The 17143-nt window shown below is 38.3% G+C and overlaps 1 protein-coding gene across 1 annotated transcript in view; it reads right to left on the bottom strand.

The window, feature by feature from the left end:
- LOC100374369 (protein-lysine N-methyltransferase SMYD4-like) overlaps positions 1–17143 on the bottom strand; it is a 28203-nt gene that overhangs the window by 3429 nt on the left and 7631 nt on the right. The window contains exons 6-13 of the mRNA XM_085491126.1: positions 7922–7967; positions 7267–7414; positions 6929–7053; positions 6238–6343; positions 5022–5237; positions 3340–3836; positions 3004–3077; positions 1814–2049 (exon numbers count right to left, since the gene is read on the bottom strand). Coding sequence (XP_085347252.1) covers positions 1814–2049; positions 3004–3077; positions 3340–3836; positions 5022–5237; positions 6238–6343; positions 6929–7053; positions 7267–7414; positions 7922–7967 — 1448 coding nt within the window. The remainder of the gene's footprint in view (positions 1–1813; positions 2050–3003; positions 3078–3339; positions 3837–5021; positions 5238–6237; positions 6344–6928; positions 7054–7266; positions 7415–7921; positions 7968–17143) is intronic.

Here is a 17143-nt window from a genome sequence, read left to right as displayed (position 1 = left end):
AGAGATGTGTTTATTGTCAAAATTATATGGATCCAGTACACAATAAATCCATTTTTTCGGGTTTATGTGTCTTTCTATTTGAGAATCTCATCTAATAGAGCAAATATTAAAGTTGTAGAACCCCAGCATGTATTCAAATACAAATAAGTTTCTAAGTATCAGGTCATTACTGTAAAGTACTTTATTTTCACTGATGGAATGAATTAGTGAAAATAAAAGTAAGCGAAAATCCTTTTCTCTGTATACTTTCAAATAAAAATATCGGTCAGGTTAAACTCCCTACAAAACAGCTGAAAATTAAATTAATTCTTGACTTTCAAGTAATCGTTTTTCCAGAAAAATGATAATGGTAGAGGACCTATTAAAAAACCTGTATGATAGCGGCGTTCATTGTCGAGAGTGGGGTTTAATTAATACAACATCGTAAACACCAGATTAGCATCACGTGAAAAACGTATTATTTCTAGATTTGGAACAAAAAGCCATATGCCAATGGAATCAAGACAAGAAATCTTTGTGAAAAATGCAAAAGTGAATTGCTACTGCATGTATAACAGTTTTGTATAGTGTGGCCGCACTTACTCCATATTTTACAATTGTAATGCTCCAAGAAAATTACATTTAGTTCATCAGTTTTGTGCACTACTGATAGTTATGCTACGCTCTTAAGGAATTTGCGAAATTCTGAGACGTATTCATGATGATACGCCTCGGTGTATTTTAGGGTGTTGATCAGTATTGCATTTGTAGAATGTTTTGCCTTTTTACATAGTCGATTCACAATTTACCGGTAAATGGTATGTATTACTATACTACGCTCATGGAAATTTTCAGTTGTTTCATGTAACATGGTCTGTAAGTAATATTTAAAACGAGAATAGAAACCAAATTTTTTTTGATAAATAGAAGCAGTAGGGCTTTGCACTGTTTGTATCAGTCACTATGAATGGCAGTCATTTAAAAAATTTGTTTGATTAACATACAGCTACAATATGAATGTGGAATTTGAGAAATCTCATTATTTCCAAAATATCATGGTATCTACAAATGACAAACATCTTGTATGTGAATGTAAATTTCCAATTGAAAACATGTGACGAAAGCAATCGTTCAAAACATGTCGCAGATTTAAAGGGTACCATGAATATCTGAAATTATGCTTCTACAAGGGCTTGATCACAGTTAATTTTTTACTGAAACAGCTATGTGGCAGCCATCTTGAATCGGAACTTGGTTTTATGTCTAATGTATATATGAAATTTGAAAATAATCAGTGCAACATGCTAGAGGCATGGCTCAGGAATATTTATACTGTAATATTCAAAACAAAATGGTAGCCAGTTAGCAATTTTGATTCTGATTTGCAAAACACTGGAACAATTACCATGTATTAAAACAAAATGACCACCAGTTATGCAGCCAAATCAAAATATAATGCAAGTCTGAATCAAATCTGCTTAAGTTTGACTGAGATCTAGCCCTGAAAAGAAAGAAATGCTTGACTTGAATTTTTAGTGCTAAAATGGCCGCCATGCATCCATCTGGAATTGGATCATGACAGTAATGCATTAAGACCTGCTGTATGATGTATCTGTGAAGCGTGAGCATGATCAGATGCATGCACAGAGATGAATCAACATGTACCGGTACAAGTCCACATTTGCGAACGATTCCCTCACCGGAGTCACCATAGGAATCTATAGGTAGTCAACCTTCTGTAATATTGTCTTGATCTAACACAGTATAAATGTTTCATAAGAGATGCATAATGGTTACAGGAAAGCTATCGCTACACAACAGGTGGTTATATTACCTCATCAGTTTCTCCAAGCTTCCAACTATGATGACAATCAAAATTACAACACTGTCCCGTTACTTCAGGGGTTTGATAAACGCCACTCATATCGCTGCACCGTGGACAACGCAAAGCGCCTGAAGGGGTTATGGCCTCCTGGGGTATGCCGCAAAACATGCATTTGCATGTGAAGTAATACTGGTCCCGTAGCACTTTCAGTCTCTCATCTCGAAACATGTCGGACACGCGTGGACCTGCATATAGAAAAGAAGCAGCCAATGCATGTATTGATAATGATTTGGAAAAGACTTAAGACAACTTAAGGTTGTATTGTTGGCTAAATTTCAACACTGAGTAACAAATCTGAAAGTTACAACGTTTGTGAGTTATACTCATCAAAACCTATCCTTCTGATTTATGTCTTGTCTTTATTAAAAGATCTCCAGAGCAAAGGTTTTAAAATTGTTCTCTATGCAATGAACAGGTTATTGGGGATGAATTTCATATATTACTCGCATGTAAAAATAGTCAGATTGTACAAGGCGTACTAAATTTGAAGCTGAATTAGCAATTTATGATGACAACATTTGCAACTCTTGAGAAATTTAAGTGCTTGCTAGGCACTAAAGATAGCTTTATTGTCAATTGCTTCGGAATTTTTTTTTTTATTCATTTTATTTCTAAGCTTTAGTTAGTCTATTTTTTTTCTTGACCATTGATTTATTGTATGTTCTTTTTCATTCATACAAATGTCAAATAAAATATCTATCAATCTGTTAATCTTGCCATGAACTGCTTTTTTAAATTTTGTCTTGGATGCATTCTCAATGAAATTAATTTAGGAAGTAAGTAGTGTTCAAAATTTGCTTGGATGCTGCTGAAACACTCGTCTTATAAATTCAAAAGGGAAGGTGGCTATTTGCTTTACAACGAACAACGTGAGAACCTGATTTTCATCTCAACAATTCTTATCCTCATCACAGATTTTGATTTTGTGCAACTGGTCCATCTTTGACTATTAAACAAAGATTCACGCGCGTGATTCGGAGATCTGCTGACGCCATAAGATGCTGAAAGCTCGTGTAACTGCACACATTATTTGCTTGACGTGCCGAAGTCATCAAACATAATTCCTGCCAACAATGCAACATTGATTAGGGAACACTTTCTCGATTACTGGAACAACTAATATGAACATTTAGACTTACCATAGCAATGCAAGACCTCGCCTCCTTTTTTTATCATTTCAGTAGCTCGGATTGTCAACTGGTTTCCATCGTAACTGAAACAAGAGTGTCAATTATATCATATTTTTATATTAGTAGCATATTTGAGTAAATTACGAATGTGTTTCTATGGTCAAAATATGCAATAAATTTTAATGATTCAGTATACATCAAATGCAATTGGAGATTTGCTTCTAATGCATTAGTTGACTTTCTGTCAACTCAACAAAATATGATTTTTATCGTAATATCTTTTAATTATAAATATCTTTTAATAGCACAAGTGAGGCAAATATCTTCTGTATTTAGAAAACTCACCCTGCGATAACATTAGGAGTACAGCTATGGTTCAACATAGATGCGGTGCCGTACACAGCAACAGCGATTCTTATCTGTTGCGTAGTAGCCACAAAGCTAGTGGAGGAATCAGTTTTAGTGGCCACTTCAGTCACAGCGTGCACATTGCATCGCAACTGCAACAAGTGATGCAGCAACACACTCGCTACTGCCTTCTCTGCATCACCGAGAGACAGTTTTTGTTCAGCTGCAAGGAATTTGTTACTATCATTGCTGCATACAGTTGTATTGTCTTGGGAAGTATTACGATCACGATCAGCATCAGTAGCGTCCAAAGTATGTCTGCTCGGTGCGCTACCATTTATTTGAGATTCATCCTCTGAAGGCGATCTATTAGATTTATTTTCAGCCTCCGCTGCTTCAGTCATTTTCATTGCTTCAGTATCTGCCAACAAATCATCGACGTCATCAGAGGGTGATATTAATTTCGTTACCAGCGTTGATAGGAGTATCGACGTCTGCAAATTACACAAAAACACACTCAGTATATGTTCACTCTCACAATTACCCATAATGCTTCACACATCTGGGAAGTGTGCACATGATTTGTGTTTTCCACCCATAAATAATTTATCAATAACATTATTCACTTTAGAAATGTTAAATATTTTTCTTTGCTCTATTAGTAAGTAGCAATATGTGCACATGGTCATAATTAGTTGCATTTGTAGGATCCTCTGTACAATTGTTTGTTTTACATGCACTTCTACAGTAATACGATATTGTTTACATAATGAGTTTTCCCCAGACCACAATAATCCAGTCTGATGGCTGTACTCGTAAAGCCTAGAATGTGATCTTTTGCTTGTTACGATACTCGTATTTGGGTTTATTTACTACATGTGAGAAATTTTTAATAATGTATGATATTGAAACTGCTTATGTTAAAGTTTCATTCCCACTTTGCTTGTGGAAAGCAGCACCAATTGCATTTTCAATCAAATATACAGTCAGCTGACCTGTTTATTATATAAGCTTCATAATTTTTGGTGTAGCATATAGAGTAGAAATGAATCGAAAAATGATTCACTAAAAATATGACTTTTCATTTTTGATTTTTAAAGCATAACCCATTATATTAAGTTCTTGGAATACATAAAAGTTGATTTAAATATAGCAATTATACAAGTTTGTAGTGTCCAGATCCCCAACACTTGTCAGACTCTTTTACTGTAAAATTTAATTTTGCTATTTTCGTTGAAGGAATGATTCATGAAAATAAAATCCAGCGAATATAGATTTTTCACGTAAATCTTACATTTAACTTGTCTAAAATTACTGACAATTATAAACACCATACAAAACAACCCCAAAAGTCTTTTCAGTAAAAACGAATTCTAACTAAAATAAAGTGTTTTACAGTACACCATATACTGTGAAATACTTTATTTTAGCTGGAATTAATTTTCCCTGGAAATGCATTTTGCATGGCATTTATTTTCACTGCTTTTTGATGAGTTGTATGTGAAATACAGGAAAAAAAGTATATTCGCTTGATTTTATTTTCATGGAATCATCCCTTCAGCGAAAACAGCGAAAATAAATTCCAAGCAAAAATAAAGAAATCTACACTATTAGAGTCAGAGTACATTGGTTATGATACTTTCAGTACATGAAGTTGCATGCTGGGAAAGCCTACTTACCAAGGTGAAAAAAAATACATCTTTCCAAGGCTGTTTACCCGAATGAGTAATGAGACTATAAATACTGTTATAGTCCGATTTATAATTCCCCCTTGTGTCACAGCCAGGAATGTGAGAACTAGACACAGGATTGGAAACTTCTTTTGAGTATTTTTGAATATTACTCCATCCTGCTTTCAGCAGTATTCTAAGACTCAATTGAGAAAAGTTTCCAGCCTGCAAGACATCAAAATAAACCACGAATTGATTATATAAGCTATAAGCTGTTTTGAATCATTAAACCTGACAATTTACTGTAAAACTAGTTTTTTTTTTAGAATTTAGCGAGAGAGCTAATTCGCTAACGTTGCTAGTAATTTCATTATAAATTCAAAATGGCGGCCAAACAACATCTTTTTCTCCACACACACACTTTGTAAACACAGAAAATGTAATAATCTGGAGCGCTTCCTTATTACACTTGACAGTTTTTCTTTGTTTTTATGGAGGTGATAACTGCGTATTTGTTTTGGCAGGCGACCACAGTCACTCTACCACAGTCACTCTAGAGTGACTGTGAGGCGACAGAAGTATTGTGAAAACAGAGATTTGCTGAATCAACATTCCGCTATTACGTCATTTTACCACAATTTGCTAAAATAGTATGTTGCTTTTTCAACATGTTTTACAGTATTCATGATGACATGAAAAGTCAGTAACTGCCATCCATAGGACTCGCCAGGAATATGCTGCACAATGATTTATGTACACAAAATTGCTGTTGTGGAAAAGATGTATATGAAAACAGCTTTGACAAGATGTTAAAGTTGTATTCCCATTTTGTTTTTTTTTACCATATGTGTGGAACACATCTACTGATTATTATGACCATGAGAATTTAAATGATCAAATCAGTTGCTATGGTAACAAATCCTAATTTATTTGAGCACTGAAGCTAGCCTGGGCTAGAGGTCGTGGTGAACTTAATTGTTATTGTCACTCAAAGCCATTTTTTTACTTCATTTTTGAAACAGCTTCTATAAATCCAATTTCAGGATCCTGTTTCAGATTTCTAATAAATAACAAGCCCAAAGCCCTTAATAAAACCAACAGGGTTCAGTGACAAGTATTCTGCAGAACTTACAATCTGAGAATGCAACTTTAAAGCTAAAATTCACTTCTATCATTATGTATCAATTTTTAAATGCACAGCCTGCAATGGGGGGATAACCCTTACCTGAGACAGAAATGGCCATAGAGGGCACTCTATATAATGATACGATTTCCAACTTTCTTGTTGGCATTCTACACTGCAGTATCTTACATGAGTACATGTACAGCAACTGTTGAGATAAATAAATAAATTGAATTTTGCGATAAAATGGTGTCGATGCATTTCTTTTATTCTTTCTTTTCCATAAAATACCCAGTAGGTATGAAAACAAAATTGGGCCCTCCATATTTTATGTTTATGGTTCATTTGTGCATATCAAACTTTCCAAAGAATAAACTCATAGTTGCTGTTGACATCGAAAGTAAAGTAAGTAAATAACACTGAATAAACGGCAAGGTAAATACTACGTCAAATGAAAATAAACACGTATTGCATGCATGACTTGAACCGGCACTCGCGTACCGAAGATGTGTAGTGATGTGAAGCTAGACGATTAGGTGCCGTACGTGAGCACCGGTTTGAGTCACGCATGCAGTACATGTTTACTTTGATTTGACGTAGTATTTACCATGCTGTTTATTCGGTGTTATTTGCTTACTTTCCCAAGAATAATTACGTAATCACTTGTTACATGCAGATTGTAAATAACTAATGATATATCACAGGTAGTGTTCATTATGTTAGATTGTTGGATAATTATCAACTCCAGGAGAGTTAAATAATTAATTCTAATCATAGTTGAAGACATACTTACGGAATAGGTGCAACAGTTTTTCGTACGCAGTGGTAACACCGTGTATTGTAATGAGATGGCAACAACACACAACCATACGGCTTTTCTTTAATAATAATTTCACCACGACATATGGTTTCAGTGGCCTGGAAAAAACATTTAACATTTACAGCGATATTTCAATTTCATGTAAACGTACTGCATTTTACATATGTTGTACACGTTCCATGGGACCCATCAAACACAATGTAATGACCACAGCCCTTAAATACTGAGATGAATTCTGGGTAATCCAATCTCCCGAAAAAAAGACGTGCAAGAATCATGAAATTCACCAAATATGCACAGACTTGACTCACCAGAATATAACGTCCTTTTTCTCCGTGATTTGTCAGTTTAACCGCTTTAGATGCATTGGACAATAATTTAGACTCAACAAACTTGTCTTCTCCACTACTAGCACCGTCTTGGGAGCTTGACGATGATGTTTCAGGTTTTGTTGAATGGCTGTGAAAAAGAGGACGATCGATTCAAGTGGAAGTTATCCAACAATTATTGACTGATGAATGCAGTTCAGTAGCGAATCGTGATTAAATTCAAAACATCACAAAGAATAATTTGTAAACACAAACCACAACCAAATTTGTCGATCAGTATTTTTCAAATTTTGACTTTGTCCCATCTGAGTATTTTGGAAGGATAGGTAATTTTGATTTGTATTGCGTGCAACTATGTGTTTAGGAAGTGTAATGTTCACGAATGTTTAAGTTCTTAGAAGGCATCCTGATTGAATCTCTGATTAAAATCTTAGGGAAACCTTGCTAGTTTTGGATACCATAGAGGGCGCTGTTATCATAAATTAAAGCGACACTGCCAATAAATTGGAAACCTGAGAAGGGTTTATTCTTCCTTAATCTTATGTTGTTTCTCTAAGCTGATGGGGCTAAATGGTTTAAAACATAACAATTAATTTGAGAACAAATGTGCACCATGTTGAATATCATTAAATCTTACCTTGTATCATCAGTGTTACAACGTAGAAGTAACTCCTCCAAAATATCTAAATAAATAAATAATTTTAAAATATAATAAAATTATTATAAAATCATCGGTGAACAATTAATGTAAATTTTTAGATGCCGAAGTGTCAGTCGTTGAGCAGCGTCAATTAGAATACAATTTAAATAAACATTGTTTTAATTATATGTTCAAGTCGAATAGAAGCGGAGCGCCTCTGTGACATCAAAATAACATGCATGGATGAAAGAGATGTTATTCGAATCGACAACTGTGTTTGGATGTGTAGTCGTTCGTCTAGAATATCGTAAAATCTCTCAAAAACAAAATCTTTATTGATTGACGACTACAGATCAAAATGACATCTGCGCCTTGAACGGCTATCAGGTCACCTATTTACGTCATAGAAGCGATTCATCACCAGAGGGCGCTATTTATGGGAAGGTATCCTCGGGGGCGGCCATCCGGGCATTTTCTACCGCCTGGCAACCTTCGCGGTGAAAACAAAGACCAAAAACTCACAGAAAATGGTACTTTGCGATGGTTGTTGAGAGTGCCCTGAACAGTGTAACAAGATTAGCCCTACGTGTGTAACATATATGAATTTGGTTGTTCAGGATTACTTCAAAGTTGAGTTTGTGTTGTTTTCTCGAGTTTTCCCGGCTCCACCGGCGTTCCACAGCAGCGCGCACAAAGCCCATAAAAATACGTGGTACAGTGGTGCGCGTCTTAGCAACGTAGAACGTCTGTGACGTAGCTCCGCCCCCGAGGATACCAGTATTTAGTGAGTTTCTGTTAAATACAACAGAAAGTTCTCTCCCATGATGCATTACAATATATGTTGCAGTAACCTACTCAGTAGTCCGAAATTTGAATTTCGCTCAGCCTTCCTTTAGACAAATAACTAGTATATATAATTAAGAGAACACAGGCAGAATTTATTGCACCAATGAATAATCAACACTTCAAGTAAAGACGAACTTAAGCTATCCCGCTGGATTGTTGGAATTCCAGAATTCACGCAAGTCTTGTTTTTGTGGTTTATAATGCCCCAAATCAGAGATGGTACCGGTATTTGACAGGATTTTTGTTGATTTTAGACTTGTACAGTCCCACTCTACTTCAATAATATTAGACAATAGCTTGCATTATAATGCATTGTAAATGTTGCATGTGTGACGCAGATTTCGGGACGTGACTGCGTTGTGTGATTTTTTGTGTTATAGACTTCTGCGATCACATAAAATAAATAAATAACAGAGACGGGGCTTCAATGCTCCGGAGGTAGTGGAAAGTTCTTTATTCACTTGCGACATCATCAATGGCAATTCCTGCATAGAATGACGCCATATTGGGATCAAAAAGTAAAAATACGGAAGAATACATTAATACAGAATTCTCACTTGACAGGTTGTTGGCAATATGCACTGCAAATATGCACATATCGAATAGTCACAAAAGTTTCTCAAAATCATAGTTTCAGAATACACAGCATGCATCCCAATGTATTTCTTAGCTACCTGGCATCAATAGGCCAGCTGATCACTGACAACAAAGTCCGAAAATGTCTAAATAAATCTATGACAATTTTGGTTGTCAAGGACAACGGTACGCTATACATTGGGATACAAACCTCATAAAAACATATATCAACAAATGTAAATAACTGGGAAAATATGAGACATCCCATCCTCAAAACTACATCTGAGTGTTATCTAAACTCTGGCAGTAACAGATTGATCAGATTCAGCAATGGATGGCAAAGTTGTACAGTAAATATATTCAGATTAAATCTGCATATGAAAACAACACTGACCTGCATAGAATGACGCCATATTGGGATGAAGCCTGTACAGGGTTCACCACTTGAGGGCGCTTTCCCAATATCTGCTCATATCTAATGCATTGAGTCAGATACTTTATAATGGGTTAGCATACATTAAACTTTGTTTAAAAAAAAAAGCAAGATTGTTACATAAAAAATAAATAAAAGGAATAAATAATAAGTTCATGGTCACACACTCCTCCTGTTTAAAAAAACGGTGTCCTCAGCGTTTGCTTTAACGATCTAACTAACAACAACTACAAAAATTAACATTGGAACTTCAAAATATTACAGTAGTAATTGGAAGAGTGAACAGAGGAGAGTACTCGAAATTTAAACTTCAATAACAGGATTAATACAAGTTTCTGGAGTATTATTTCCTACAACTCCAGCTACGAGAGACATAATATACGATCCTAATCTTTTTGGGGAATTTCGCTGTCTCTGAGGGTATCTATGACAGGTGGTAGGCCTTTCTGGTACATCAAAATTACAATTTACATTAAAATTACTGTCTACAATTCTAGGCAAATCTGATGAAGAATTATACTGCTGAGGAGTTGATGTGTCTGGTTTTGGCGTTAAAGTATTATTGGTTTTAGAAGATTCCTGTATACGTGTGGAGGTTTGTGTATTTAAAGGCGATGGTATAGGGCTATCAAGTGAAGCATTATGTGAAACCAGGTCTTGTATTAGAAGGGTGTCATTGTTGTGGTGTTCCATTAGTGGTGAGGCTACAAGCGCAGGACTAACACTGACTTCTACTACATCTCCTTCTGAATCAGAGTTGTTGGCTGATATGCTTACATCCTCTGCAGTGGTGATGGATGGATCGGTAGTAGTTACATGAGGTTGGTGGAGCTTGATGTCTGTGTTGATTGGTAGGAATGAGCAAGGTTTGAGTAAATTGCGGTGGACTGTTCGTACTTTGCCATTACCCTCTGATTTGATGACATAGACAGGTAGATCAGGTTGTTTCTTAACGATAACATAGGGGGTGTTTTCCCATCGATCACCTATTTTGTGTTTACCAGTTTCTTTTAGTTGTACAAGTACTCTGTCACCTGGAAGTAGTTGATCTGGCTGTGTCTTATGGTCATAGTGTTTCTTCTGTCTCTGCCTGGCTTTATCTGCATGAGCATTGGCCGTGCTATATGCCAGCTGTAACCTGTCACGAAGTGCTTGCACATAGTCAGAATACTCAACATGTTCGTTAGAGTCTGAAGAGGTATTGAAGATTAGGTCTACTGGAAGACGTGGATTGTGACCGAATAGGAGAAAGTAAGGTGCATAACCGGTGGACTCGTGACGTGTACAGTTATATGCATGGGTGAGAGTTTCAAGATGATCTTTCCAGTCCTGTTTCTCTGATGGGTTTAGAGTACCTAGCATGTTTAATAGGGTTTGGTTGAATCTCTCAGTCATGCCATTTCCTTGGGGATGGTATGGAGTAGTGTGAGTTTTAGTAATGTTGGTGAGCTTACATAGTTCTTTGATGAGGGCACTTTCAAAATTTCTGCCTTGGTCTGCATGAATACGTTGTGGAATTCCATACTGACACATGAAGTTCTTCCAGAGAACTTTTACGACTGTGGATGCCTTTTGGTTAGCAGTTGCGTATGCCTGTGCATACCTCGTGAAATGATCTGTGACGACTAAGATGTTTTCAATGCCTCCTTTTGATGGCTCAAGTGTTAGGAAATCTATGCAAATGAGTTCCATTGGTTCAGTGGTTCGAATGCTGACCAGGGGAGCACGAAATGTTTTAACTGCTGCTTTCCGCAAACAACAACGCTCACACTGCTCACACCATGCTTTTACTTGCAGAAACATCTGAGGCCAGTAATACCTCTTACGGATCAGATCTAAAGTCTTGTCAAAACCTAAGTGTCCCATCTCGCTATGTAATTTCTCAAATGCGATTTTTCTATACACGCATGGAAGGATCAACTGATGTATCTCGGCCTGATTAGGTGGACAAACTTTCCTGTAGATAACACCTTCTTTTATGGTCAATCTGTCCCACTGATGGAGCAATAACCTAGTCTCTTTAGACTCATCCCTTAGCTGTCGCTTGCTGGGTTTCCTAGTAGAGTCTCGAAGAACCTTTGCTCTGCCAACTGATGGATCCTCCTCCTGACACAACTTCAGTTCTAGACTAGTCATACCAGGTAATGTCTCTGAAGCAGCTGCGGCTTTTGTTACATGTCCAGTTGACTCAGACTCACAAATACGGTTCTTTGTTTTCTTCATTACACTGCATACAGCACGAAGTTTGTCAGATACTTCTTCTGGTGGCATTCTGGAAAGTCCGTCAGCATTGGCATTGCTTTTACCTGGCCTGTATTTGATCTCAAAGTTGAATAGGGATAGCTGTGAGACCCAGCGCTGGCCTGTTGCATCCAGCTTCGCCGTAGACATGACATAGACTAGAGGATTATTATCTGTAAGTACAGTGAAGTAGTTTCCATACAAGTAGTCTCGCAGTTTGTCAGTAACAGCCCACTTGAGGCATAAGAATTCTAGCTTGTGAGCAGGATATCTTGTCTCTGAAGGGGATAGACCCCGACTGCAGTAAGAAATGACTCTGTCTATTCCATCTTGTTTCTGTACAAGAACAGCACCCAGACCTTCCTGTGAAGCATCGGTCTGTACTATGAATGGTTGTGAAAAATCAGGGTAGCCCAGAATTGGGGCAGACAAAAGATTATGCTTAAGGCATTGGAATGCATCTTCACACTCATTAGACCAGTTGAATGGGGGAACTAACTTCTTGTGATCTTTTGCACAAGTCTTTCCCTTACGCTTCCTCCTAGGGTCTCCTGACGTGAGTCTGTACAATGGTGCTGCTATCTTACTGTACCCGTTGATGAACCACCTGTAGTACCCTGTGAATCCAAGATATCTCAGAAGTTCCTTTCGATTCTTAGGATGTGGCCAGTCACGCACTGCCCGTAACTTGTCCGGATCGGTACTAATGCCCTCTGCTGACACTACATGACCAAGATACTGTAAAATGACTAATTTTCACTGGGTTTAAATTTCACTGATTTACCATTTCAGGCATATTCAGTGGGTTTTAAATTCACGGTTTCGTTATTTGGATAATGTGTTCTATGCTAAATATTACATATTCACTGTGTTTTAATTTAGCGCATTTTTCCAGTCAGCGAAATAAGCTAAATTAAAACCCAGTGAATAATTACCCCCTTTACAGTAACCCACTTTTCTCCGGAGTAGGTTACACTTCTGAGGTTTCAGTTTCAATCCGTGCTGACGTAATCTGTCCAACACCATTTGCAATCTGCTTAGGTGTTCCTCAAATGTACTCGAGAAGATGATGATGTCATCCAGGTAAATTAACACGGTGGAAAAGTTCTGATCACCCAGGCAAGCCATCATAAGCCTACTGAAGGACGCTGGGGCGTTAGATAAGCCAAAAGGCATCCAGTTTGCCTCAAACAGACCCATGGGTGTTGTGAATGCCGTCTTCGGTTTATCCTTTTCAGCTATTTCCACTTGCCAATACCCTGAGGTGAGGTCAAGTGTTGAGAAGAACTTCGCATTCCCAAGTGATTCCAGTGCATCATCAATACGCGGAAGAGGGTAAGCATCTCTGATAGAACGCTGGTTGAGTTGTCTGTAATCAATACATATTCTAGGAGTGCCATCTTTTTTCCTAACAATCACAATTGGTGATGCATACGGACTCCTGCTTGGCCTTATCACTCCTGCAGTCTCCATGTCTTCAATATGCTTTTTGATTTCCTGATATTGAGCAGGAGGGATGCGACGTGGTGGCAAGCGAAAGGGCTGGTTGTCCACCAGTGGTATCTCATGCTGAATGGTTGTCGTTCGTCCATAGTCTAATGAGTGTTTTGAAAATACATCAGTATTTTTCAACAACAGCTGCTTTAGTGCATTTAGCTGACTAGGACTATCAACAGCAGCACTGCTTAAGTCAACAGGGGGAAGATTGTTCTCTGATGTTTCAGCCATGCTATGGCACTGCAACAGAGGACTGGAAGATACTTTAAGTTCGCTGCCTAGAGCCATTGTAGGTTGCCGTGTAGAGAACTCTTCTTCACTGATTATCGCATGCAGCTCTGCTACACAAGTCTTGGGCCAGATAACAAAAGGTTTTGAGGAATAATTACATGCCCTTACATTGGTGTGTCCATCCTCCACATCAGTCACCACTTTTCCAATTGCTAAACCATCAGGCAGTACTCTAGTGCGTGGGCCTTCGATGAGGGTAGTATACATTGACTTTGCTGGTCCTTTGGGAACCAGGCAAGGGATGTGAACTTCTTCCCCAGGAGGTATAGTCATGGGTCGACGGCCACTGTATTTGGCTTGTCCAATGAATCCCGTTTTACCACCTAGTTCCACTTTCCCTATGTCTTTGTATGCTGAGTACCATACCTCCGAGGACTGTTTGACACGACTGTGGTAGCAACGACCATGAAAGGCTCTCAAGTCATTTTGGCTAGTCCTGATGACATTTGTTCCAATCAACAAAGGCACTTGTTCACGGTACTCAGTTGTAGGAACCACGAATGCAGGGACCCGTTTATATGTTCGACCTAGAAATGTCAAGTTCAAACGAATCACACCATAATGCGGTACATTTTGTCCTGCTGCCCCTTCAATGGTAATATTAGTAGATTCATGCTTCATACTGGATAGTTGAGGATGACTAGTGAGGAAAGCTTTGGTTATGGTCGTTACCTGTGAACCGGAGTCAACTAGTGTACGACAAACGATACCATTTACTTCCACCTCTGTCTCGTTCAAAGGCCCAACAAATTGTTGTACCACCTCCACTCCTGCTTGGTTCAGAGACGAATCTAACATAGATTGATTAGGGGGACAAGCTTTAACAACACCTGCGAAATGTCCCTCTTTCGCAGGCACTATTCGTTTAATGATTTTGGCGATGTAGATTTCGGTTGAAAGGATCGGTTGGCCGGAACATAGGTTGGGAGCGGTTTGGAACAGCATCCTCGAACTACATGACCTTTGTTACCACATCGATAACATGTTGTGTCCTCGGGCAACTGCTTCAAGGTTTTGTTTCTGGACGGTGCTGTTTTGTCATAGGTAATGGATTTGTTGTGCTGGATGGTGTCAGTGCCAATTGAAGGTTGATCGCTTTTGTTTATTTTCTGCTCCAGTTTGGCTAACCTGTCAGCTTGCTGCTCCTGACTCAATGCAATTTGCTGTAGCAGTTGAGTCACCTGGGTCATATTTTGGTCTTCAGGTGTGGATGATGTAACTTTAACTGGAGAATCATGAATTTCATTATTTCTCACCCAATGTGGTTGACTTTGTCCTTTCTTGGTTTTGGTTGATGTGGGTCTCACTTCTCTGGCCAGAAGTCGGAGCTCAGCTCGAAGCTCAGTGAAGGACATTTGTCTTGGCTTCATTGGTGCTAATCGTGAAAAAACTGTCTGGTCGTGTAGCCCTTTCATGAACTGTTGAGTGAGTTTATAGTCTCTGTCAGGGTATGGTTGTCCATGATGCACTTTCTCTTCTACCTTGCGTAGTAGATCTTCCAGGGCAATGGCATAAGATCCTGCAGATTCGTCCGCTAACTGTTGCCGCTCATAAAAGTTACCCATGGGGTCCATGGACAGTCCACCATCACCATACTCTGCTCGGAGCTCCTCAAAAGCACGGCTGGGAGACTGCTGACCGGGTGGTAGGTTAAGTACTAACTTCCGGGCTTCACCACTAAGATGCCTTACAATGGTAGAAAACTGTAGTGGGTCAGGCATCATCCCTGCTGCAAATAAATATTCCATGTCTCGGATCCAGTCCTCTACCAACACTTTAGCCTCTGGATGACCACTAAACACTGGAACACCACGTACTTGGTGTGATGATGTCAGTCTGTATTGCTGGGTTGGTTGTTGCTGAGGGGCTGGAGGTTGATAATATACTGGTGGGGATGTTTGTATTGGCGGGTAAGGTGTGGAATTATAATATGGTTGCATTGGGTTGGTTACCCCAGTCGGAGTATTTAAGGGATACGCAGGCTGTATAACTGGTGGGGTATGCATGTGGCTATGGTAGCCCGAGCTTGTCTGTGGCGGCAAGTCTGCAGTCGCTATGGTAACTGGTGTGTGGCCCTGTTGGCCTGGTGGTGTATTGGTATACTGCATAACAGGTGTGTTATCAAACCCTACTTGGTCAAATGTGATTAATTCGTTACTTGGAGTATGTTGCATGTTGGGTTGTATGGTTACTAAAGTTGCGAGCAAAAATCTAAGTTATACGCAAATTCTATACAATACAGAATATTCTTTTAAGAAATATGGATACACATTAAAGGCATATGCAATAGTTAAAGTAAACAGCAATCAAGTGTAGGAAACTAAGGTTTGCGCTAGTTAATGTACATCAAATTAAGATAAGTATTACTGAATAAATGTCAAGCTAGGCAAATATCAAGCACTATACTGATATAAATAAAAGCATATGCATTATAGGCAATACAGAAGCAAGAAATTATGACACTACTGCTTACACTAATATCCATGTACATAACACACTGCTGCAAAGGCCAGGTAATTTCAATTACATGCGATCTCCAAAAAAAAAACTATTTTGCACTGACAAACTGTCAAAACACTACACACACTATAGCACTAACTATGAATAAGGACTAATGCCATGCATGTACAAGCAGAAAGTTACACAATGTGTACATGTGACATGTATAAACAAACGTTCAGAATATGACCGAAAAAAAAAAACAACAACAAAAAAATCAAGGGTCTCTAGGAAACTGTTCAAATATAGGTGAATAATAAATCTTGAGTTTACACTGCACTGGTCACTGTTCAATTTGACAAGTCAGTATAAACAGGCATGGTAAAATATAGGCAGCTCAGTAAAACCAGCAACTGTATTAATTTGACACGATGAATGGTCCTCTTGGTTGTCACAGCAACTATTCATTCACTTCTCAACAGCAGATAATAGCATTAAATGTTAATACAGACCAGGATACTGCTGGGAACTGCTTACTGTCTATTAATGAAAACCCAGATCCTGGTCTCGGCACCAGATGTGACGCAGATTTCGGGACGTGACTGCGTTGTGTGATTTTTTGTGTTATAGACTTCTGCGATCACATAAAATAAATAAATAACAGAGACGGGGCTTCAATGCTCCGGAGGTAGTGGAAAGTTCTTTATTCACTTGCGACATCATCAATGGCAATTCCTGCATAGAATGACGCCATATTGGGATCAAAAAGTAAAAATACGGAAGAATACATTAATACAGAATTCTCACTTGACAGGTTGTTGGCAATATGCACTGCAAATATGCACATATCGAATAGTCACAAAAGTTTCTCAAAATCATAGTTTCAGAATACACAG

Source organism: Saccoglossus kowalevskii, chromosome 16 (assembly GCF_978046115.1).
Source record: "Saccoglossus kowalevskii chromosome 16, keSacKowa6.1, whole genome shotgun sequence".
Lineage (NCBI taxonomy): Eukaryota > Metazoa > Hemichordata > Enteropneusta > Harrimaniidae > Saccoglossus > Saccoglossus kowalevskii.
This window is presented reverse-complemented; position numbering and strand designations above follow the sequence as displayed.